At 40.8% G+C, this 25,872-nt stretch overlaps 1 protein-coding gene across 1 annotated transcript in view; it reads left to right on the top strand.

Moving 5' to 3' along the window:
* The window catches only part of HDGFL3 (HDGF like 3), an 87,046-nt gene extending 61,416 nt beyond the window's left edge, over positions 1 to 25,630 (top strand). Inside the window, exons 3-6 of the mRNA XM_027569101.2 lie at positions 5,584 to 5,722; positions 6,060 to 6,218; positions 10,363 to 10,509; positions 24,543 to 25,630. Coding sequence (XP_027424902.1) covers positions 5,584 to 5,722; positions 6,060 to 6,218; positions 10,363 to 10,509; positions 24,543 to 24,548 — 451 coding nt within the window. The 3' untranslated portion in view covers positions 24,549 to 25,630. The remainder of the gene's footprint in view (positions 1 to 5,583; positions 5,723 to 6,059; positions 6,219 to 10,362; positions 10,510 to 24,542) is intronic.
* The last annotated feature ends 242 nt before the right edge of the window (positions 25,631 to 25,872 follow it).

Raw genomic sequence — 25,872 nt, 5'->3', positions numbered from 1 at the left:
AAATCTTTAAAAATAAATAAATAAATAAATAAATAAATTGTATTGGTTAGAGTACAGGCTAAACTGCTGAACAACAGAACCTGAAAATACAGTGTCTCAAATAATATAGAAAATTCTTTCTTTCGGGAGCCTGGGTGGCTCAGTTGGTTAAGCGACTGCCTTTGGCTCAAGTCATGATCCTGGAGTCCCGGGATCGAGTCCCATTCGGGCTCCCTGCTCAGAGGGGAATCTGCTTCTCCCTCTAACCCTCCCCCCTCTCATGCTCTCTTATCTCATTCTCTCTCTCAAATAAATAAATAAAATCTTGAAAAAAAATTCTTTCTTTCTTTTGAAACAATCCAGAGATAGGTAGATCAAGGTGGGTAGACTACTGTGCTCTACGGACCCAGGTTCCTTCTGTCACATTGTCCTGCCATTCCCAGGAGTGTTGCTCTTGTCTGCTTACTTAAAAACAAACAAACAAAACGGGGCTCAGCAGCATCTGTGCATCTTCCAGGTAGAGAGAAGGCAGAAAGAAAGAGAAAACAGGAAGAGCGGGTAACTTCTTTGTACAGAAATGACAAGGAAGTTGCATATATCACTTACACTCGTACTCATTGCAGTGGCAAAAACTCAGTCATTTGGCCACGTGTTGCTGTCAGGAATTGGGAAACATATCCTCTAGCTGGGCAACTCTTAATGGGAAAACAATTGGAAGGAGTAATCCATTAATTAAAGAAAGAAGATAGTAGATACTAGATGGTTGGCAATCTTGACACAGTAAAAATGTATATGGTCAATCAGAGCAAGGACTTAAATAGGAATTGCATATGTGGGGGCGCCTGGGTGGCTCAGTCGTTAAGCATCTGCCTTTGGCTCAAGTCATGATTCCAAGGTCCTGGGATCGAGCCCCACATCGGGCTCCCTTCTCTGCGGGAAGCCTGCTTCTCCCTCTCCCACTTCCCCTGCTTGTGTTCCCTCTCTCGCTGTCTCTCTCTCTCTCTCTGTCAAATAAATAAATAAAACCTTAAAAAAAAAAAAAAGGAATTGCATGTGTTGGGGAAAGCTACAAACTGTCATGAAATTTTACAGGTCTTCAAATTCAGGATCCTCCCTTGTGTTCATTTGAAAGAGTAGAGCCAGGCGTGAACTTTTTCTTAGCTTGCAGTCTCTGCCAGTCTGACATGTTCTTCATTTTTATCTGGAAAGAGCTAGCCACAGGGCGCCTGGGTGGCTCAGTTGGTTGAGTGTCCAACTCCTGATTTCTGCTTAGGTCGTGATCTCAGGGTCATGAGATCAAGCCCTGCGTTGGGCTCCGTGCTCACCACGGAGTCCGCTAGAGAGTCTCTTTCCATCTCCCTCTGTCCCTCCCCCAACTCATGTGCTCTCTCTTTCTAAATAAAAATAAATAAAATCTTTAAAAAAAAATAAAAAAAGAAAGAGAGCTAGCCAGGAGACAGAGGCCCTTAAGACATATTTATTTCTTGGCTTCATGTGAGAAATAATTGTTTCTTTCAGAAAGTTGGTTTTATTTTCTTTCGTTTTTATCTAATAGACACTGTGTACATACTATGCACCATTACCATGTTTTCCTCCATAGAGATTGCTAGAAAGCTTAGAGATGTTTTACCTATAATAAGTGCAAAGGGCTTTATGATACGTATTTTTCTATTTGCTCCATTCCTGTCTCCAGTTTACATCTGTACAATTATTGTGCTTTTTCTCTAGGACCTGTTTCCAAATGATTGGATTGTATTCCTGGAATCAGGCAGGATTTAATAAACAAGATTATCACATTTCTAGTATATGGGACAAATCAACCATTTACTAACATTATGTGGTCACTTTTATTTACTTAGTAAACATTTTCTAGGCATTCCTTAAAGTGCTATATAACTAAAGAGCTTCTACCTGGTGTATTGCTGGTGAATGTAACAGGATCATTCCAGTGAACAGTGTGAAGGGTTTCACAGAGCTGTTTTTTACAGTATCCTTAATAGAAACCAATGGCATCATTCCAAGGCTCAATTCAGTAAACCCAGTTCTACCAAGGAACAGTATAATATAGTCCATATGTGGTTTTTTGCTGGTTTGATCATCCAGAGGTAGATTTTGAAACATCTAGAGGAGAATGAATTTCACAAAACCTGCCATAAGTTTGTTTCAGTAGAGCGTTTATTAGGTATTGGGTATCCCTGAACCTGAGACTGTATGCCTGGGCAAGTACCTAAAATGTTCAGCTTCTCTGTGGAGGCAGAGATCATGTAGGGTTTGCTTACTCCTGTGGACACAGTGCTTAACACAGTGCCTGGCCAATGGTAAGTGTTTAAAATAAGAGCTGTTGGATGAATTAAAATCAAATTAAATTAAAATGAAATAAATGAAAAGGAGAAAAAATATATGAAAGGTAAGGAACTTAGCAAGAAAGCTGTGTGCAGGTCAGCCAGAGGAGCACCCCCACGTGACTAGAATTTTCCTCAGAACATCGACTTGAATTTAATGCCCAGACAGATAGGTCATTGGAGCCCCCAAATTCTTCTGCTCCATATAACCACTCCAGCAGTTTTAGTCTGGACACTTTTCAAGGCAGCCTTGGCCAGGAGAAAAAAAAATAACATCCTTAGAGACTGGAGCTTTGAACAGTTTTATTTCCTGGCCTACACTTTAAGATTTGTGAAACATGCAGGAAAGTTAACCAATTGGGAGGAAATTTGATTTGAGGAATTATCTTTCTATAATCTAGGAAAAAACAAGGTTGTGTATCAAAAATACGTTGTTTTAGAACAGTACATTCAGGGCTCTTGTTTCTGGCAGCGGCTGCCATGGCCATTTGAACCATTAACCCTGCCTCAGTAAAGTACAGGCAAGCTCTGGTTAGCAGCAGTAACTGGTGGGACCCTCAGCAGCTTAGCCCATAGTTAATTCCTACACGCAGAGTCAAATGCTGGAGAAAGGTCAAAAACCATAGTCTAATAATGCGTGACAAACTTCTCGAAAAGTAAAATGGACACACCCAAAGTCCATTTCTTTCTCATGTTCCATTTGTCACGCAAGACAGTGACATGCCTTTGATTAAAATGTCCAGTAACCTAATAAATTTTGTCTGGATTCAATGAGATAGAATCATGTTGACCAAGCAATTAAAGGTCAAGGGAGTTTTGGTGGTTGGGGTCAGAAAGCTTCCACAGGTATTTTTATCAGCTTGAAGTCTTTGATCAGCTAGGCAATGAGGAATCAGTACTAAGACCCAGTCAGAAAATACAAATATACATATATATTATATATATATATTTTTTGGTGGGAAGCAAAGTTTATTGAGCAGTAGCATCAAGCAATAGTACAAAGCTCCTGAAGAGGGAGGGGACCCGAGAGGGTTGCCCAGAAAATGGAATTTATGAAGATTAACAGTAAACTGTTAACCTCACAGTCTCAGAGCTTTTATGTCTCCATCTCAGACCTTTTTCCCCTGAGTTCCAGAATTACCTCTCCAACTGCCTACTTGACCTCCTCACTTGGATGTCAAACCAGGGTTTCAAACTTAACATCTCAAACTGAGCTTTTCACCTTCAAGTCTGGTTCTCTCAAAAATCTTTCAATTCAGTAAATGCCACCTCTGTTCTTCTCATTTCTCAGCCCGACACCTTGGAGACAGCCTCACCTCCTTCCTTTCTCCCACGCGCCATCTCCAGCCCATTGACAATCACGTTGGCTCTTTCTTGAGCGTGAATTCAGAATCCAGCAGCTCCTCACCCACTGTACCGCACACACCCTGGCCCGAGTCACCACCATCCCTTTGGTGGGCTGATTTGTCTCCCTGCTTCTACCCGAGTGCCCACTTCCTCAGTCTGTTTCCAGCACAGCAGCTAGAAGGATCCTATTAAAACAGATTGTCACTTCTCTTCTCAAACCTTTCATGGTTGCCCGTCTGTCTGTGAGCCTCGATAGCGGCCTTCAAGGCCCCACATAATCTGTGCCCCCGCCCGGTCCCCTCTCTCACCTGCTCTCATCCTGCTCTCAGTCTACGCACACTGGCCTCTTCCTTTCTTCAACACGGCAGGCACCCCTACCTCGGGCCTGTTGTACTCGCTCTTCCCTGGGTCTGCTGCCCTCTCCACCCAGAGACTGCGCGGCCTGCTCCTCCACCTCCTGTTTCGATGCTCCCCTCTCAGGGAGGCCTTCCATGATCGGTAGATCTTAAATAACCAGATCCACCCCTAGTCTTGCCATCTCCTTCTCTGCTTTATTTATGTTAGCACACAGTACTGTGCTTTTTCTTTTCTGTTTGTCCAAACCCTACTCGCACTCCTAGAATGTGTGCTCCGTGAGGGTAGAGATAGTTGTCCGTGGGTTCCCTACAGAATTCGCAACACCTCAGCAGTGCCTGACACATTATAGATGTTCAGTCAGATTTGTCAGATGGAAGGATCTATGACTCTTAGTTTGAAATGTAAGCTTCTTGGGTGTCAGTCAGGATGTGGGCCTCTACCATCTCATTCACCAGGTTAATATATTATAGGTGATAATGCTGAAGAGACTCTAGTTTGAATGCTCAGATCTTTTAGCCAGTCCCAGGATTTACTCGAACTCATTTCCTTTTTTCTGGTTAAGATTAAATTAGGATAAAGTTTAAATTGCATAACATTCTATTTGCTATATCTGATTTTTTTCTTATTTGTTGCCGCATTAATCACTAATATGATTTTTTAATTTATAGAAATAATAGTGAATAAATATAGTAATGTGATATATAGAGTTAAAATTACTTTTGTAACCATTGTTTATATTTTTACTGTAAATCTCACAAAACCTTACCAATGGAAGGTTAACATAAATAAGTCTTAGTTTAAGATGATGATTTAAGTGGTCAACGTTTGGACATTTTTATTTTACTTTTTTTTTTTTTTTAAGATTTTATTTATTTATTTGAGAGAGAGAGAATGAGAGATAGAAAGCACAAGCAGGAAGAGGGTCAGAGGGAGAAGCAGACTCCCTGCTGAGCAGGAAACCCGATGTGGGACTCGATCCCAGGACTCCAGGATCATGACCTGAGCCGAAGGCAGTCGCTTAACCAACTGAGCCACCCAGGCGCCCCTGGACATTTTTAAAACTATGTGTGTAACTAAAAGTCAGTTTTAAAACAAAAAATAAATTGGTAATTTAAAAGTAAAATCAAAGTAGCACAGTCTAGAGTTGCTGGCTTATATAGCCAGCTATCCAGTTTTCCTGCCTAGAAGCATATGTATAAACTTTTTTTAAGATTTTATTTATTAGAGAGCGAGCAAGAGTATGAGCGGGGAGTGGCAGAGAGAGAGAGAGGGAGAGGAAGAAGCAGACTCCCCGCTGAGTGCATGAGCCCAAGAGGGCTCCATCCCCAGACCCTGGGATCATGACTTGAGCCAAAGTCAGACATTTAACCGACTGAGCCACCCAGGGGCTCCATATATATGTAAACTATTTTATGATATGTGCCCAACTCAGAGGGTTTATGTATACTTTTAGTTTGCTTACTAAAATATGCTGTGACACCTTAGTTGATATTGATATTAAAAATAGCTTATATTTGAAGGTCAAAGTGTCAATTCTATTTCTAATATATCTCTGCAGTGCATTTTTAGGTCCGAAAGACCTTTTTCCATATAAGGAATACAAAGACAAGTTTGGAAAGTCAAACAAACGGAAAGGATTTAATGAAGGATTGTGGGAAATAGAGAATAACCCGGGAGTGAAGTTTACTGGGTACCAGGTAATGGTTTGCTTCATTGTTAGATCTCATTTCTTTGGTTTTTAACTCTCTTTGGGGTCTTTCTTACATGTCCTTTGTACTAGTAGTTACCCTCCATCTATTTGAAATCAGAATTCTTTTTAACTCCAGTAACATTTTGGATTAAATGTAATTCTGTTACTCAAGAGGGTTCAAATCAAGTGGTCACTGGAAAATTGAAGTTGACAGTCCTTTATTTTGAAAATCTTAAGAGTAAGCTGAACCCTTTCAGATTAAAATAGAATGATTCTTTTCACAGTCTGTATTCTTTGCTATGTTTTTAAAAAATGTAATTAGCCAATATCTTGCTATTTCCTAGGCAATTCAGCAGCAGAGCTCCTCAGAAACTGAGGGAGAAGGCGGGAATACTGCAGATGCAAGCAGTGAGGAGGAAGGGGATAGAGTAGAAGAAGATGGAAAAGGCAAAAGAAAGAATGAAAAAGCGGGCTCAAAACGGAAAAAGTCCTACACTTCAAAGGTGACTGAGAACGTTTTCCATTGTTATTAATGTTATGTGCACGTTCATTAAGGTTTTGATTATTCTTAATTCATTCCTTGGGCGCATAGAAGTGTGCTAGCTCTGTGGACCTCTGCCTCCAGAGACAGTAAGATATAGCCAAGGAGAATAGGACGGGTAACCTTAGACGTGAGGGCATCTTCAGAGCTGACCTGGCACTGAAAATACCACTTCTCAGTTGGAGAAGGACTGTTCTTTCATCAAGGGTACAGGAGTAGGTATGCCTCCTATAAGAACCTCCAAATGAGCTCTGGGAAGAATTTAGGAATATAGGAGACTCAGTACCATTCAGGACAAGTCTGTGTAAATAGATATACTCTTAACCTGTCTTTTTGCTTTAAAGACTGTGCGAATAATATAAATTATGAGGGGGCTCTGAAGGCAATGAGTGGGAAGAGCATGTGGTTCAGATAGGGTGGCCAGGCTTTTCTGAAGAGGCAAAGTTTATACCGAGGGCTGAAGAAAGAGCAGAGGAGGAGGGCTGGGTGGGGCAGAGCAGCCAAGATCTGAGGCAGAAAGGGTCTGGCATGTCCTGAATTGAAAGAAGACAAGCATTGTTGGGGATCATGACCAAAAGGGAGGCAGACAAAGGCTCAGTGATGGAGACTTGGGTGCCACATTAAGGAATTTGGATTTATTCCCAATGTGATGGTAATTTATTGAAGGCTTTAAACAGAGGAGTGACATGATCCTAGACTTACACATTGAAAGTCTAGGTTTTTCATACAGTAATTCAGACATGCAGTTGAACAAACTGAGATTGTGAAAATTGTTCACCTTTAAAAAGATAGACAAGAGAAATAGATCTTTGAAGACCAGAGATTGGTACAGGTTTCACTATAATTGGTCTGTCACATGATTGAATACTTGGATAAATTACTTCCCTTTAGATTCTGGTATTTAGTGGCTGGACAGACTTGGGCAACTCCTTAAAAACCAAGCACCAGGAGTTGATTGGATTATCAGCATTTTATTTTACGATCTATAAAATCCACCCAACTAGCATACAGGTGAAATTGTATGATTATACATTACTTCCTGTGCACCCAATGAAAAACATGGTGTCTGCCTTGGATGGGAATAAAGTTTGCAAATCACAACAAAATAATTGGAATTTTCCTCGTCAGACTGTATCTTCCAATACATTTTTTTAAGCTGAATTTTTTTTTTTTAGTATTTTAGATTTCATTTAAATACCCAATTCAATTGATATTTTTAATTTATGATTTCCTGCTGAGCTGTATGTGTTGTACCCTTCTAAATTACCTAAGCTACCTGAGGTATCTGAGGCATTTGATAGTGTGGATATGCAGCTTTTCAAGGTCATTATTTCTTTGCTTGTTGTGAAGACCAGAAGTCATAGGGCTCAGACCTGATGTGGATATATAATTTAAAGCAGTGAAGGGGTAAAGACAAACTTTACTTACTAAGGTTTATCTATTTTAGATTAAGGGATCATCTTTTTTTTTTTCTTTTCCTTCAAGATCACAACTTCCATGATCACTTAAGAAACATGATTTTTAAATTTCTTTGACTTTTTACTATTTTAGTTATTGTCAAGACAAATTATGCACAAACACAAAAACTTTGGAAGCGCATAAATGATTTTTTTTTAAAGATTTAATTTATTTATTTGACAGACAGCGAGAGAGGGAACACAAGCAGGGGGAGTGGGAGAGGGAGAAGCAGGCCTCCTGCTGAGCAGGGAGCCCGACGTGGGGCTCGATCCCAGGACCCCGGGATCATGACCTGAGCCGAAGGCAGAAGCTTAATGACTGAGCCATCCAGGCGCCCCGCGCATAAATGATTTTTAATTTTTAATATTGACTGAGAAACTTAGCACAGTGGTTCTCAAACTTACATATGCATCAGAGAGCTTGTTAAAACACACATCGCTAAACGTAACCGCCTGAATTTCTGTTTGAGTAGGCCTTGGGTGTGGGGTCTGAGAATTAAATTTTCAGGTAAGGTTGATGCTGTTGATTTGGGAACCACATGTAGAGAAGCACTTTCCTGACATAATCTCCTTTCTCCTTGGCTTCCCAAATGTTTCCTTTTTGTTGAATATGGTGATCTTTCTTTACACCTATTTCTTAAGGTTGAATAATCTTCCTTTGCCACTGAAAACCAATGGTTCACAAACTTTTGACTACATCTCAGTCAAAAAGCAGATTTGAAGGAAGTTATGTGTATATCTTTTTGGCAGTAAGTATATGGATGATTCATATCTGAGCCATAACAGATACTGGAAAATTACAGGTCAGAATATTTTCCATGCACATTACTTACTGTATAAAGTAGGGCAAACCAGAGAGCCTTACAACACAGTAAACTGGTGATGATGCTAAACCACTTTTAATCTTAGTTAAAAAAAACAAAGGTGGCAACAATTAGACACACAACCAATTCAAGACTACAGTACTGAAACAGATGGAGGGTCCTTCTCCAGAATTACAAGAATTGCCATGATCTTGAGTTTGCAGCACAGTAAGAGCTTTGCAGGGTTACCAAATCTCGCCGGGCAGCCAGATTTCTTTAAGTACTGAATGTGACTCTTGAGCAGAACTTCAGTAGTGCCTTAATTCTGGTCCATGTGCCAGACTATAGTACTTACAGATATGTCACTGTGGGGTTGCTCAGGATCCTTGGTAAGCTTTGTGAACTTTAGGGAGTTGTGTATTATTACCTCTAAGAACTGTTGGCTGGAGACTATTATTTGAGAATTACTACATAAAGCGGTTACTACATTTCAGTAATTATACTGTGTTTACTAGGAAAACAAAAAGTAGTGTGCTTTTTGTATTGTCATACTTGATGTTAGCTTAAACTGTGGACATTCCACATTTGGATGATTAAATCTCTGCTTTTCCATCCTGTGAAAAGTAAAGATGACCTCATTTTTTAAACTGACATTTTGAGCTTGGTTGGTGGTTTCAGTTAAGTAAAATAGAAGCAATGTAATTACATGCTCTGTCACATAGCTAGAAGATATTTTCTCTTTGGAAGTTGTATTTAAAATATTGATTGTCTGAGGAAGCTCCAGTTTGCTAATTCATTTCTGGAAGACCAAAAGTGACATGGCTAAATCAGTTTTGCCTCAGCTCTTATTTGCCATATGCTTAAAGATTCTTAAAATTCCTGAGAGGACATGTTAGTGAAATGGTATACTTTACTTTCTTTTTTAAAGGTGCACAGCGGGGCCGGCTTTTGATCATTTTAATGCTGTTCTCCAAAACAACTCTGGCTGTAAACTAGAACTCTATTTTCATCTTCCTTAGAGTTCATCTTGATTTCAAAGGCAAGGTGATAAAAAAGGGCTGGTTCCCTTGGGCCCTTCGAAAACCATCCGTAATTTATTTATTTATTTATTTTTAAAGATTTTATTTATTTAATTGAGAGAGAGAATGAGAGATAGAGAGCACGAGAGGGAAGAGGGTCAGAGGGAGAAGCAGACTCCCTGCTGAGCAGGGAGCCGGATGTGGGACTCGATCCTAGGACTCCAGGATCATGACCTGAGCCGAAGGCAGTCACTTAACCAACTGAACCACGCAGGCGCCCCCAAAAACCATCCGTAATTTAAAAGATTAAAGTTTGTTTCTGTCACATGGTGATATAAATGTTGTCTGTTCTTAACCAAAGAGCTACAGCAGGTGCCTTAACAGGAATATTCATCTGTTCCCTTAGATAGTTCACCTCACTCTCTGGACCTGAGTTTCTACCGTGAAATGCTGGGGAAGCCTTGTAGCCCTGTAGCCTCCTAAGGTGGTGCCGTGCTGTCCACCCAGCTATCATTCATCCATTGGCAGTGCTCTGGGGACATGACTCTTTCTTTTCTGCTTTTAACATTGTGCTGCTGGAAAGGACAAACAGGTCATTGAGTGCACCTGTACCTCCTTTTCCGGCTGGTTACACTGAGGCCCCGTGAGGTGGCTCGGTCTATCCCAGGTCCCCTGGCCCAGCCTCTGCACACTGCCCTGTTATACTGGTCTGTCCTGTAGCGAGCCCCATGACGGGATGTATGTCAGCCACTTCTGCATTTCTTTCTTACACTTGTGCATTGGAGTTGTACTTTTGACTATAATTTTTAACTTGTCCGAACGTTTAGAAATCCTCTAAACAGTCCCGGAAATCTCCAGGGGATGAAGATGACAAGGACTGCAAAGAAGAGGAAAACAAAAGCAGCTCTGAGGGCGGAGACGCTGGCAACGACACACGGAACACGACTTCAGACTTGCAGAAAACCAGTGAAGGGGTAAGGACGGTGCGCGGTCATGCTCACCTTCTAACCTGGAAGCCATGGAGCTTCAGAACCAGAGCTAGTAAACCCTGTCCTAGCACACGGAGGGGGGCTCGCAGCCTCATAGGAGGGCCCACACAGCTCCCAGGTGAGTGATTGGCTGCCCAGGGTCTGAGAACGCAAGAGAAACGGGGGGACAGTGCGCCTGCTTCTCAGTTTGGACTCTAGCACCAGGTCTCTTCTTTTTTATTATTTTTAATTAAAAAAAATTTTTTTTTTATTATTATGTTATGTTAATCACCATACATTACATCATTAGTTTTTGATGATTCATGATGATTCCATGATTCATTGTTTGTGTATAACACCCAGAGCTCCATGCAGTACGTGCCCTCTTTAATACCCATCACCAGGCTAGCCCATCCCCCACCCCCTCCCCTGGTCTCTTCTTTTTTAAATGGACTGCAACAACTTGACAGTCTTTTAAAAAGGAAGGTGTGAAATACTGAAATTATGAAATGCCATCTCAAAATTTTACAGTTGTATTTCTTTTTTTTTTTTTTTTTAAAGATTTTATTTATTTGAGAGGGAGAGAATGAGAGATAGAGAGCATGAGAGGGAAGAGGGTCAGAGGGAGAAGCAGACTCCCCCCTGAGCAGGGAGCCCGATGTGGGACTCGATCCCGGGACTCCAGGATCATGACCTGAGCCGAAGGCAGTCGCTTAACAACTGAGCCACCCAGGCACCCCAGTTGTATTTCTTTTATTATAAGATGGCACGTTCAAAGTAGGGGATTTCATACTGCAGCTTCTTTCCTAGAAGCAGTTTGTACTTTAATGTACCCATGGGGACTTTAAACATTTAGGTATTCCAACAATACCTGAAGACTGGTATTTAAAGTACAGAAGGGGAAGACTTGTCCACTTTGAATTTTGTTAACTCTATTTTAAAGTGTAGTTGACATACAGTATTGTATGACTTTCTGGTGCACAACAGTGAGTCCATATCTGTAGACATTACTGAATGTTCACCGTGATAGTCTGGTTCCAATCCATCATCATACAACGTTACTACGATATTATTGTCTCTATTCCCTATGCTGGACTTTGCATCCCTGTGACTGACTTGTATAACTGGAAGTTTGTACCTCTCAGTCCCCTTCACCTAGTTCACCCACTTCACCCACTCCTCAACCCCTCCCTCTGGTGGTAACCTCCTCAACCCCCCTCCCTCTGGTGGTAACCAAAGTCTGTCTCCTATATCTGGGACTCTGTTTTGTTTTGTTTGGTTTGGTTTGGTTTTTAGATTCCACATACAAATGAAATCATATGGTATCTGTCTTTCTGTTTGACTTGTTTCACTTAGCATAATACCATCTAGGTCCATTCATGTTGTCATAGATGGTGAGATCTCATTCTTTTTTACAGCTGAGTAATATTCTGTTGTACATCTTTATTCATTCATCTATCGATGGATACTTGGGCTGCTTCCATATCTTGGCTGTTGTAAATAATGCAGTGAACATTAGGGATGCATGTATCTCTTTAAATTGGTGTTTTCATTTTCTTCAGATAAATACCCAGAAGTGGAATTGCCACTATTTCTAACTTTTTAAGGGCCCTCCATACTATTTTCCACAGTGGCTGCACCAGTTTATAAACATTCCCACAACAGTGCACAATGGTTTCCTTTTTTCCACATCCTTGCCAACACTTGTTACTTCTTATCTTTTTGATTCTAGCCATTCTGACAGGTCCACAGTGAGATCTCACTGTGGTTTTGATATGCATTTCCCTGATGATGAGAGGTGTTGAGCATTTTTTTCATGTGTCTGTTGGCCATCTGGATGTCTTTGATCTTAACTTTTGTTAACCTCTGTTAACTTAAAAGTGTTCGTGAAGGCACATTTTGCCCCTGGGCATTTTCTGTTAGTCTTTTCTCTATGAAGACTAACTGGATAGTAGCAAATCATTTTGAAACAGTAATCCACAAAATACATTATTATTGTTCTTCTGTGAGATTCTGGTTTCAGCTGAGTGCTTGACTATTCTTGTCAGTACTGTTTACCTCTCAATTCCTCCTTCGTGCAATTATCCAAAATTACCCGCATTTATGATTCTGCTTGTTCCCTTAATCCCTCTTAGCCACTCGGCTTTACTCTGTCCTGTACGTGTCGTTCTTCTCTTGACCTCTTTCCAGTAAAGAGTGCTCTGTCGTTACCTTTGCTGGTAGTCCTCCTGGGAACGATCCTGGTAACAGGCACCAGAGGCTTGAGTACCTGACTCATTTGATTTTCTTTTTCTCCCACCTGCTGTCTTTATGCCAGCTGGCTTCGATATGCATACAGCAAAACTCTCACAACTGGTCTCCCTTTATATACTCCCTTCTCTCTGTGTTTCTGTGACAGAGGAAGAAATGGTCTGTACCCGTACTGCTCAGAGTGTGATCTGTGGGCAGGTAGCATCAGTATCACCTGCAAGCTTGTTAGAGATGTAGAATCCTAGGCCTGACTCCAGGCCTTCCGAATCAGAGTCATTTTAACTAATGCCCCCTCCCCAGGTCACTCACGCATATTCAAGTCTGAGAAGCATTATTCTGCACCTTTCTGTTACCAGGGTCCAGAGTATTGTCTCCTCCTCCTTCCTCCAAGGCCTCACCCAGTCAGTGGTCACCTGTCATCCTCTACCTTTATCTTCTTTTCCCTCTGCCTAGGAATAGTGTCAGGCCTCCCTTCGCCCCACATATCCCACTCTTTTCACTTTTCTCTTCATCTCTAAACTTCCTGAAAGAGTTCTCTTTCCTCCAGTGTCCATTCCCTCACCTCCTCATGCCTTCCTCCGTTACACTCTTGTTGCTTCTTCACCATTTCACAGAAACCGCTCTTGTAAAGGTCCATGGCGATCCTCTTATTGCCAGATCCAGGGTTGTCTTTAGTCTTTATTTTACCTGTGCGGCATTTAATGCCACTAGCCACCTTCTCTCCTGACTTTGCCCCTAGGTCACCGGTCTCTTCTGCTTCTGCATCCAGTTCCTTCTCAGTCTCTTTCTAGAGGTCCTTCCTTCCGTCTGTCTTGGCGTATGACTATTCTGAAAGCTTCGCCTGTGTCCTTCTTATCCACTCTCATGGTTTCAACTATTAATAGATTACTGATGACTTTCAACTCTGTATCTCCTGCATTGTAGACCCATTTTTCTAATGGTTAATGAAACCATTTCAACTCAGATATCTTGAACGCACTTCAGAAAAGAGTTGCTGTTGGAAGTAAGCAACAGCTGCAGACTTGGAGTGATGGCTGACATCTTTACCGTGTGCTGTATACTGTGCTAAATGCTGTCTGTGCATTGTCTCATTTAATCCCCACACAAATCCCAAGACATAGGTGGAGGTGTTCTCTCCATTTTGTACCTGGGGAAACTGTGGCTGGAAAGACTGGCCCAGGGTCACACAGCTGGTAAGAGCCTGAATGTAAAGCAGGAGCCTGAGAACCATTCATTTATTCATTCAGTCATTCATTCAAGCTGAAGTATAGTTGCCACACGATGTTATGTTAGTTTCGAGCATACAGCATAGTGATATGACAAGTCTGTGCGTAAGCTGTGCTCACCACACGTGTAACCACCACCTGTCACCACACAGCACTATTACAATACCATTCACTGTACTCCCTGCTGTGCCTTGTCCCGTGACTTACTCATCCCACACCTGGAAGCCTGGACCTCCCACTCCCCTTCACCCATTTTGCCCGTCCCCTGACTCCCCTCCCCTCTGGCAACCATCAGTTTGTTCTCCGTGTTTATCGGTCTGATTCTGTTTAGATTCCACATATAAGTGAAATCAGTGGTATTTGTCTTTGACTTAATTCACTTAGCATAATACTCACCAAGTCCATCCATGTTGTCACAGATGGCAAGATCTCATTCTTTTTATGGCTGAGTAATACTCCGGTGTGTGTGTGTGTGTGTGTGTGTGTGTGTGTGTGTGTGTGTGTGTGTGTGTGTGTGTGTGTGTGTGTGTGTGTGTGTGTGTGTGTGTGTGTGTGTGTGTGTGTGTGTGTGTGTAATATCTTCTTTATTCATCTATCAGGATGGACACTTAGTTTATTCCGGTGTGTGTGTGTGTGTGTGTGTGTGTGTGTGTGTAATATCTTCTTTATTCATCTATCAGGATGGACACTTAGTTTATTCTGGTGTGTGTGTGTGTGTGTGTGTGTGTGTGTGTGTGTAATATCTTCTTTATCTATTCATCTATCAGGATGGACACTTAGTTTGCTTCCACAGCTTGGCTAATATAAATAATGCTGCAGTATACACAAGACGGCATATATCTTTTTTTTTTTTTTTAAGATTTATTTAGTTTAGAGAGAGAGTGCATGCAAGTGGTGGGGGTGGGTGCAGAAGGAGAGGGTGAGAGAGAATCTTCAAACAGACTCTCCCTGCCCAGTGCAGAGCCTGCTGTGGGGCTCGATCCCAGGACCCTGAGATCATGACCTGAGTTGAAATCAAGAGTTGGCCACTTAACTGACTGAGCCACCCAGACGCCCCCATATATCTTTTTGAATTAGTGTTTTCATTTTCTTTTTACTGGGTAAATACCCAGTAGTGGAATTACTGTATCATATGGTAGTTCTACTGTTAATTTTTTGAGGAACCTCCATACTGTTTTCCACAAGGGCTGCACCAATTTACATTCCCACCAACAGTGCACGAGGGTTCCTTTTTCTCCACATTTTCGCCAACACCTGTTTTTTCTTGTCCTTTTGATATTGGCCATTCTGACCAGTCTGAGATTATCCTGTTGTGGTTTTGATTTGCATTTCCCTGATGACTAGTGATATTGAACATTTTTTCATGTGTCTGTTGGTCATCTGTGTGTCTTCTTTGGAAAAATGTCTGTTCAGGTCCTCTGCCCATTTTTTAATAGGAGTATTTGTTTTTTTTAGTTTTGAGTTGTAGGCGTTCTATATACATGTCGGATATTAACCCCTTATCACATAAATCATTTGCAGATATCTTCTCCCATCCCATAGGTTGCCTTCTTATTTTAATGAAGTGTTAATAGTTTATTTTTGCTTTTGTTTCCTTTTCCTAAGGAGACACATCTAGAAAAATGTTGCGAAGCCTGATGTCCAAGATGACTGCCTGTGTTTTCTTTTAGGAGTTTTATGGTTTCAGGTCTCACATTTAGGTCTTTAATCCATTTTGAGTTTATTTTTGTGTATAGTATAAGAATGTGGTCCACTTTGATTCTTTTGCATGTAGCTATTCAGTTTTCCAGCAACATTTATTGAGATTGTCTTTTCCCCATTGTATATTCATTTCTCCTTTGTCAAAGATTAATTGACCATGTAACTATGGGTTGATTTTTGGGCATTCTATTCTGTTCCATTGATGTGTGTGTGTGTGTGTGTGTGTGTATTATATATAATATATATATATAATATATATATGTATCTTATTGTTCCAGTACCATACTCTTTGATTAATGTAGCTTTGTAGTATATCTTGAAGTCTGGGATTGTGATACCTCCAGCTTTGTTCTTCTTTCTCAAGATTGCTCTGGCTATTCAGGATCTTTTGTGGTTCCATACAAATTTTAATATTTATTTGTTCTAGTTCTGTGAAAAATGCTTTTGTATTTGATAGGGATGGCCTTGGATCTGTGGATTGCTCTGGATAGTATGGACATTTTGAGAATATTTGTTCTTCCAATCCATGAGCATGGAATACCTTTCCATTGGTGTAATCTTCAATTTCTTTCATCAGTGAATTATTGTTTTCAGAGTATAGGTCTGTCACGAACTTGGTTAGGTTTATTCCTAGGTATTCTGTTTTATTCTTTCTGGTGTTATTATAAATGGGATTGTTTTCTAAATTTCTTTCTGCTACTTCATTATTAGTATGTAGAAACAACACTTCTGTATATTAATTTTGTATCTTACAACTTCACTGAATTCATTTATTCTAATAGTTTTTTGGTGGCATCTTTAGGGTTTTCTATCTGTTATATCATGTCATCTGCAGATAGTGACCAATTTACTTCTTCCTTACCAGTTTGGATGCCTTTTTTTTTTTTGTCCAATTGCTATGGCTAGGACATCGGTACTACATTAAGTAAAAATGGCGAGAATGGACATCCTTGTCTTATTCCTGATCTTAGAGGAACAGCTCTCAGTTTTTCACCATTGGGTATTAATTAGCTGTGGGTTTTTCATATATGGCCTTTATTATGTTGAGGTATATTCCCTCTAGACCCACTCTGTTGAAAGTCAGATCCTTTTATTTTTAACCCATTTTTTTTTAAGATGTTATTTATTTGAGACAGAAAGAGCATGAGCAGGGGGAGAGTCGGAAAGGGAGAAGCAGACTCCCTGCCAAGGAGGGAGCCTGACATGGGGCTTGATCCCAGGAGCCCCTTTAACCCATTTTTAATAATATATTTGTCATATACAAAAGAATATATATGTAATATAAATATAAAATAATAAACGTATTCTAAAGAATATCAGTGACCCTACCACTCAACCCAAAAACTAAAACAGAACAGTAACTTGCATCTAATTACATATTCTTCCCTTGTCCCATCTTCTTTCTACCCAGAGATAATCACTAGTGTTGTATTATTTCCTTTCCTTTTCAAAATTTTAGTTCATAGCTAACATACAGGTATATAATTAAATAATATATTGTTTAATTTTGTTCATTTTTGAGCTTTTTAAACAGCAGTGACATTCACTTATTAGTTTGCTTCCAGGAGTCCCTCACATGGTTGTGCACAGAGTAGCTTAACTCTCCACTGCTGTTGTAAGACTCAGCCTTGTGAATACACCATGCTTGATTCAGTCTCCCCTGGATGGGCATGTCGGTTGTTTCCAGCTTTTTGCAATCATGAACTGCATTGCTGTGAACATCCTCCTGTTCACCTCTCCGTGCACATATGCAAGAGGTTCTTTAGGGTATGTACATGAGAACTGGCCATGCTAGCTCATGAGCTCATGGTTTCTAACTTCATAAGAGAATGCTGAAGGACATCCCTAAGTATCTGGGCCAGTTCGCACTCCCGTCAGCGTATGGGTTTCCTGTGACTGACGTGTCATTGTCAGACTTTTTGCCTGTAATCACGAGTGTAAATTATAGTCTTAATTTGTAGTTCTTTGATTAATAGTGAGGTTGAGCTTCTTTTCACATGTTTATCTACTACCCATGTTTCTTCCGGGCATCTTCTTGATTTTGTATTTTTGCCCATTCCCCTATTGGATTATTTTTGGTTACTGATTTGTAGGACTCCTTTACATATTCTGGATTCTAACTAGTATGGCTGGTCATGTGCGTTGTACATATCTTCTCCACATTTGTAGCTTGTCTGATTTTTTTATACCTTTTGGTGAACGGACTTTCTCTGTTGTAATCAAATGTCTCAAACTTTTCTTGTTAGGGTTAGCATTCTTTTTTTTTTTATTATGTTATGTTAATCACCATACATTGCATCATTAGTTTTTGATGTAGTGTTCCATGATTCATTATTTGCATATAACACCCAGTGCTCCATGCAGAACGTGCCCTCTTTAATACCCATCACCAGGCTAACCCATCCCCCCACCCTATGGTTAGCATTCTTCTGTCTTGTTTAAGAAACCTGTCCCTTTCCCAAGATTGGAAAGATACTCTCCTGTATTTCCTTTTAAATTTGTAAAGTTTTGTTTTTAACATTTAATCCATCTGGAATTGATTTTTGGGGTATAATATGTGGTAGGATCCTGTTGCCTTTTTGAAACCCACAGCATAACCTTGGGAACGGGCACCATTTATTAAATTGTCCCTCCTTTCCTCTCTGACCTCCGGTGTCATCTTTCACAGCCATGGCTCGCTCTCTGGGCTCTCTGTTACGTTCCTTTGGTCAGTACCATACTTTTATTAGTTATAGCAATGTATAACGAGTCCCGATGCCTCGTAGGGCTAGTAGACTAATCTTAAACTTCTTTTCAAATACTTAATAGCCATGGTCCAAGATAGGAAGTCAAGAAGGGCTTTTTTTCCTGATGGGAGAATTTACAGCCCATGTGCTGGTAAGAATGATTCACATGAGGAATGATCACAAAATGATAATGTAGGAAAGAATTGCCAAAGCAGTGCTCTTCAGAAGACAAGGAGGCATAATATCTAGGGCACATCTGGAGGGGCTCCCTTGGTTCACCCGCTGAAGTGGGAGGGAAGGCAGGTAAATGGGTAGTTAGGGTGAGAGCTTGTAAAAGTTCTCATCTGATTGCTTCTGTTTTCTTAGGAAGCGAGGTTCGCATTTGAGAGTGATAATGGGAAGAAGTGTTGGAAGTTTAGAGAGAGAGGAAATGGGGCAAAGTAGTCACTTAGAAGAAGAGAAGAGTAGACTTGGGAAATGAAGTGGGATGCCAGGCCGCAGTGAGGGCTCACTTGCCGTCAGTGGTCATGATTTAAAGTGAGAACGGTCGTCGGGACGGGTGTGTGACCCACTCCAGGCGTATTCAACTGTGCAACTACAGAAAGGCTGAGCATTGAATGTAACTAGAACTGGGGTTTGCCCGGAGTACAGGGAAGGGGGATAGAGGCAGGAAATGGATTTGGTGCAAGGAAGGGAGCAGTTACAGTGATGGATCATTGAACCCAGAATATGTTTGGAAGGAGAAAAAAAAGGCATGAGGAAAGGAGTGGGTCAGAGGATTTTGAGTATCAAAAGAATTGTTGGAGGTGGCATCCTAGCTAAAGAGAGATAGCTGGAGACAAGTGGTGCTGGAAGATGGGGATGTGTCATCAGATTGTGGAAGAGTTGTGGTGGTTGCTACTGCCCTGCAGGTGGTGAGGGTACTTGAATGGGACATTTCACTGGGTGAGTGCCGTTCATGGCACAGTTCCCCTGGCGCCTGCCCATGAAATACCAGACAGCCCCCAAGTTCTTATGACAGCCGAAAATGCTTCCATAATTTTGCCCCCGAAACAGTGACTTAAAACCATGTTTGCAAATGCAGTTGTCCCCTTACCTGCAGGAGATACATTCCCAGACCCCCCAGTAGATGCCTGAAACTGTGGATAGTACGAACTCCATATATACTATGTTTTCATCTATATGTATGCACCTATGATACAGCTTAACGTATAAGTTAGGCACAGTAAGAGGTTAACAACAGTAGCTCATAATAAAGTAGAACAACTGTAACAATATTCTGTAATAGAAGTTATGTGAAAGTGACCTCTCTCACAATACCTCAGTGTGCTGTGATTGATGAAGGGCGATGACAGAGTGCCTATGAAGTGAGGGGAATGATGAAGCCCCTGTAACGTAGGCTACTGTTGACCTTCCGATGGAGGAAAGTCAGAAGGAAGATCGTCAGCTTCCTGATCACAGTTGACCAAAGAAAGTGAAACCGCAGATCTGTGGGGGATTCCTGTACTACCAGCAGTTGAGAAACACTTGCCTAAGAACTAGCCACAGGGGATGAGTGACTGAGGTAGGGTGGAGGACAAGATCTCTGGAGGAGAGAAAGTCAAGGCACTGAGAGGTCAGAGTTTGGGGAAGACAACCTACATGGAGAGACTTCCCAATGGTTATGATATTGAATGACAGTGTAACCCAGGGGGTCTGGAGGTGACTGCAGGCAGGAGGGGTGGAAGTTCACAGTACTGAGTTTCGAAGCTGGGAGGATTGGGTGGTCGGGCAAGAGCACAGGAGAGAGGAGGAACAGCTTAGACACAGTGGTGAGGATCAGGAAGGACACCTTCCCCACCTCTGGGCCGATAGTACAAGAGCCGTGGCAGAGAAAAGAGCTACCATGTGAGGGCTGCAGGAGAAGCAACAGCACAATCCCCAGGGAGAACCAGGTTTCCATTAGAACAAATTAGGGGGCAGAATATCCGAGAAATGCAAGTTGGGAATATGGGAGATTTGCTAGTGGCTGACTGATTTCCAAAGGGCCTAGTGGAGGAGATCAAGGAATCTGGGTGGGCGCAGGAGAGTTTGAGACAAGGTCAAAAACTAACATGGACAAAGCTGACTGGGGATGAGAGTCTAGGAAGTGACAGGTGCTCAGGAGCCCATCTGTGGTAACTGCAATAAGTAAAAGGCCATGACGATAAAAGGTTTGATTGTCTCGAGGCAGATGATGTTGAGGTTATAAGTATTGGTGAAGGAAGGAGAGAAGAGGTTCCTATGAGGAGCCCACCGAGTTCTGGGGTCCCTTTTACTTCCAGACGCTCTCTGACAACATCTTCACTCCTGACAGTTCGAAGCATGAATTAGAAAAGGGCAGGCTCCAGAACACTTGGAGCTTTTCTTCTTGATTCATGGGGCTATGAAGTAGAGGTTACTAATCTTTATGACAGGAATACCGCACACTGAGTGGCTTGGGCCTGCTGTATCGTTTACTGCCATGTAACAAATTACCTCCAGACATAGTGGCTTAAAATTGCATTTATCATCTGGCATTTTCCATGGATCAGGCGAAATTTGTTGAGTCCTCCATCTCTGGGTCTCTCCAAAGCTGCAGTTAAGGTGTTAGCAGGGGCTCAAATCATTTTGAGGCTCAGCTGGGGGTTGGTCTTCTTCCAAGCTCACTCAGTAGTTGTTGGCAGGATTTAGTTCCTCACTAACTTTGGCCAGAGGCCCCCTATAGGTTCCTTGACATGTGAGCCTCTCCCTAAGGCAGCTCCATCATGGCAGCTAGCTTCATCGGCAAGAGATAGCGTGCTAGCAAGACCAAAGCCAGTCCTTCGTAATCTAATCTCTGATTGCCATCACTTTTTCCTCATCCTGTTCATTAGAAGCAAGTCAAAAGGTCCAGACCACACTCAAGGGGAGAGGGCATTACACAAGGCTATGAATACCAGGAGGACGGGATCGCTGGAGACGTGTCAGAGAGTTGCCCATCCCTGAACCAACCACTGATAACAAAGAGATTAAAACTGGCTTGGACCAGTCAGCTTCTGCCCACCGCTGGAGCTGGTGTCAAGTCCCCACACCACAAGGCCACACGTAATATCAGGGAGGAGCAGAGGCCACTGGGTTCACTGTAACTGCTAAGCAGCGTCCATGCTTTTATTCTTCCAACGCTGACCTGTTTTCTTTCTGTAGTATGGGGGTACATCCTTTTGTCTCCCCATTGCCCGCAAGATCAAGTCCAGACTCCTTACTTCAGCATGCAGTGGCCTTTGTACTCTGACCCCAGTTTATCTGTCCAGCCTTACTTCTAACCATGTACTCTCTTATCTTCTAAGCCAGTGGTTCATCAAACTTTTTGGTCTCAGCACCCCTTTAATACTCTTATAAGTTATTGAGGGCCCCAAAGAGTTTTTGTTATACCTATGGATATTTATTTAATTAGGAATAAAAACTAATTTTAAGATACTTATTAATTTGTTGTAAAATAATACTCATTACTTAAAATGAGTACTACTCACTACTGAGTGCCTCACACTACTGAAAGCCAGCCAGGTGCCCCATAATGTTTTGCATTTAAAAAAATTTCTTTAATGTCTGGCTTAATTAGAAGACATCAGGGCTCTCATACCTGCTTCTGTATTCAGTCTCTGGCGATATGTTGTTTGGTTGAGGTATATGAAGAAAATGTGGCCTCACATAGATATGTGGTTGGAAAGTGGAGATACAAGTATTTTAAATAGTTTCTTCAGATTGTTGCGAATGTTCTTCTTTGATATTACACCAGCTCTGTGTAAGTGGTACTTTCTTAAAGGTTAGTTGCAGTGTGCAATCTGAACTTTCTGGATTCTGGTAATAAAGTCCATTGGACTGCTGAATAGCTTTTTTACCCATTTGGAAAATAGTGCTTCCCTGAGTTATTTGGGTCTTCCAAATATTTCATTATAAAGTATTTTTAATCACATTTATTTTTTTTAAGATTTTTATTTATTTATTGAGAGAGAGAGAGAGAGAATGGTAGAGAGAGAGCATGAGAGGGAGGACGGTCAGAGGGAGAAGCAGACTCCGGAGCCCGATGCGGGACTCGATCCCGGGACTCCAGGATCATGACCTGAGCCGAAGGCAGCCGCTTAACCAACTGAGCCACCCAGGCACCCAATCACATTTTTAAATATCAGGTATATCTTGTCAGAAAAATCCTTATATTGGGAAGTCTTGATCATGGAGGATTAAGCTTTCCAGAATTCTGTTTCACTTAAAAGCTCAAACTTTGTAAATGTTGGCAACAAATACTGCCAATTGTCTTCCTTGATGTAATAGGTTCACTTCACTTACTTTTGAGAAAGCGTCTGATAACCATGGTTATCTGTCATCATTTTGTCAAGGGACAGTTGGTGCTCCATGAAAAGATCTTTTGTGTTCTGGGTGTCGTTCAGCTTTGTGGCCACCCACAGCCTCTTCCTGTGCCTCGCATTCACGTGCCTCAGGGGGGAATCCGATTGCATTAGTCAGCCATTATCTGACCCGAGGGCGGCCTGGCACAGAGCATGGCCACCCGCACAGAAGGAACCACTGCTGGCCGCTTACTTGGAGGAGACTTCCAGGCTAGTAAATACTCCAAGCACCATGTCCAGGATATGTACCATTAATGAATTAGCAAGGTAGTTTTTGATGCAGAGATGCAAATAGAGTGATGATGGTATGACAAGTTGAAAAAGTGGATTTATAATTCACTTTTTATAAGCACCCATTTGACAATACCTTGCTGAAAGACCCCCCCAAAAACCATGTCCTTAAAGTTGTGGTCACATTCTAGTACCACCTTTACTTTGTTTGGAGCATTAATTCTATTCTGAGGCTGCTATGGGACCATCTGTCCCAAAAATGTTCTTCAGTACAGTTTGAGTAGTTGTTACTATGAATGTTCTACCAATGTAAACACAGATTTTATTGCCTTTCACATTGATATTAATAAAAAGATGTTAACAATTTTTCGTTGCTTTAAATGGGTGTCTTTCTCCTTCACAAGGGAGGAAAATCCCCCAAGGTCTGTGAGAATAATCATATCTAGTATTTTTATGTGTTAATAAATAATTAAGAGTCACTAGTCACTGCATTTTGCAGGTTCACAGATTTTAAATGTGACTTTTATTACTTTTTTTAATTGACTTTCTTATTCTGGTAGGAACAGAACAGGCTGTAAGAAAAATTTTCTGTATTTCTGCCATCTTGAGGTTTAGTAACTTTTCCTATTTGAAGTCCTGGAATTATTATATATGGTATAATGTACACTATAGATTTGGACCATGTATGTGAGAACATACCCACGAGTGAGCACTCATGAGCTCACAAGCAAGTTCCTTCAGTTAGCAAAGGGAAGAGTGGAAGCAGGCTGTTTTAGGAAAAAATATTGGGGCCTGAGTTCCCTCTTTCATTCATCCCTTGAGAGCATTAGGGGGTGGGGAGAGCAATGTATTTGGATTAATGAAAAAAACAAAAACAGCATCCCTATGAGGAAATGTAACCTGATACAATTTAAAGTAGGATCCAGACTGAAACAGAGTTCTTTTCGGGTGTGGAAATATTTTGTCACACAGTTGCCATCTAAATTTTAAAAGAAATCTAGACTTCCTTTCTTTTCTTACATCTTGATTTTGTTAAATCTTGTATTTCTTTGAGCCATATGTCCCAAGTAATTAAGTTATAAATATTATACAGAATAATTTGCATACATTCCAAATGCTTTTTAAATTTGAAGCAGCTTACCTTTCTTTCTAACACCACAGTCCTCACAAAGATGGGTTATCTCAGTTTCTCCAGTGACTTTATCCCAGCAATACACATTGTCCTGAGCTGTATGAGTGCACACTGCTGCACTCTGTCCCTGCCAGACAGCAGACAGAGTTTATTGTTTTGTTCCCTTTTTTTGAACGGAGCACTAAAGATGCCCTAGCACCTCCTTTAGCTTTCTGAACTGATAGGTATCAAGCAAAGCCTCACGGGCTGTTCTTGCTGAGTATTGTTAATGTTGCAGTACAGATTAAAATCTCAGAAAACCCCATTTATTATATACTTTATACGTATGGATAGCTTTTATTGTTAATATCCTAAATCATCTAAAGGCTTGTTTTCTTTCTTTTTTTTACAGACCTAACTACCATAATGAATGCTGCATATTAAGAGAAACCACAAGAAGGTTATACATTTGGTTGTCTAATAATCTTGGATTTGATATGAACCAACACATATTCCTTGTTGTCACTGACAGAACCCCAGTTTGTATGTACATTATTCACATTCCTCTCTGTTGTGTTTGGGGGAAAAAAAGACATTTTAGCCTTTTTTAAGGTTATTGATTTAATTTCATGTTATTTGGTTGCATGAAGTTGCCCTTAACCACTAAGGATTATCAAGATTTTTGCACAGACTTATACATGTCTAGGATCCTTTTATCAAGGCAGTTACATTCATCATTCTCCTGCCTTTACTCCACTATCACCAGACACCCCATTAAATATAAATTAGCATTTTTAAAAAATGACCACTCAACATAATGCTTAAGGGATTTCCTCTCTGTGACAGAACCCAGGAACCAGTTCCTAAACACATAATGTTGGCATATTGAAGATGAAATTAAAATTGTCCTTCAGTTTTGAGGCCATGTGTAAAGTTTAATCATACTGTAAAATATCTATTCCGTATTAGAAATAGCTAGTCAACAGCTTATACTTCTCAAAACTCATATTGTTACGTACACAAACTCAGTTTTTATATGTGAAGTTAGTGAGTCTTTTGTGTTATTCCAAAATAAAGGCAATGATTTATTTTTTCCCCAATGCCAATACAATTTGAGCTAATCACTCAAGGTGGATAATTTACATTTTAAAGCTGGAATCAGCAGTAGCCCTATGGGAAACCAGACAAAGCATTGACTTTTAAATGAACCATTGTTTTCTTTTGGAACTAGAATTAGAATAGTTGATATTCATCCACAAACCATTATTATGTGTACATTATTGTTGCTATTGTGATAATAGAGAATTTTATTTATTTTTATGCCAGCTTATATTGTGAGAACACACTTAGTCAGTTTGGGTTTTATCAATCCTGTTATGCTTGTCCTTGGAACATCTTTCGCGTATTCGAGGTTTGTAGTTGAAAAATTTACTGTAAAAAAAAAAAATCAAAAACAAAAAAATGTATTGTTTTTACAGAATAAATTTATTGGAATGTGTACTGGGAGTAAGATTTGAGGTTGTAAACAACGAAGTTAGTGTAATTTGGCTTCATCTATGTAATGTGAGGTATTAATGTAATTCATATATTAAAGCAAAAATTGTTAACAGCAAATTGACAATAGAATCAAGTGCAGGTGAGGGTTTTCTTTTTCTTTCTTTCTTTTTTTTTTTAAACACTGTCAGGGTTCTAGGTTTTTTGTAAACATGGGGGAGGGAAAGGAATGGCTACACTATTGCTGG

The sequence above is a fragment of the Zalophus californianus genome, chromosome 6 (assembly GCF_009762305.2).
Source record: "Zalophus californianus isolate mZalCal1 chromosome 6, mZalCal1.pri.v2, whole genome shotgun sequence".
Classification (NCBI taxonomy): Eukaryota; Metazoa; Chordata; class Mammalia; order Carnivora; family Otariidae; genus Zalophus; species Zalophus californianus.
Note: the sequence above shows the minus strand (reverse complement) of the source record. Positions and strands in the feature narration are given on the sequence as shown.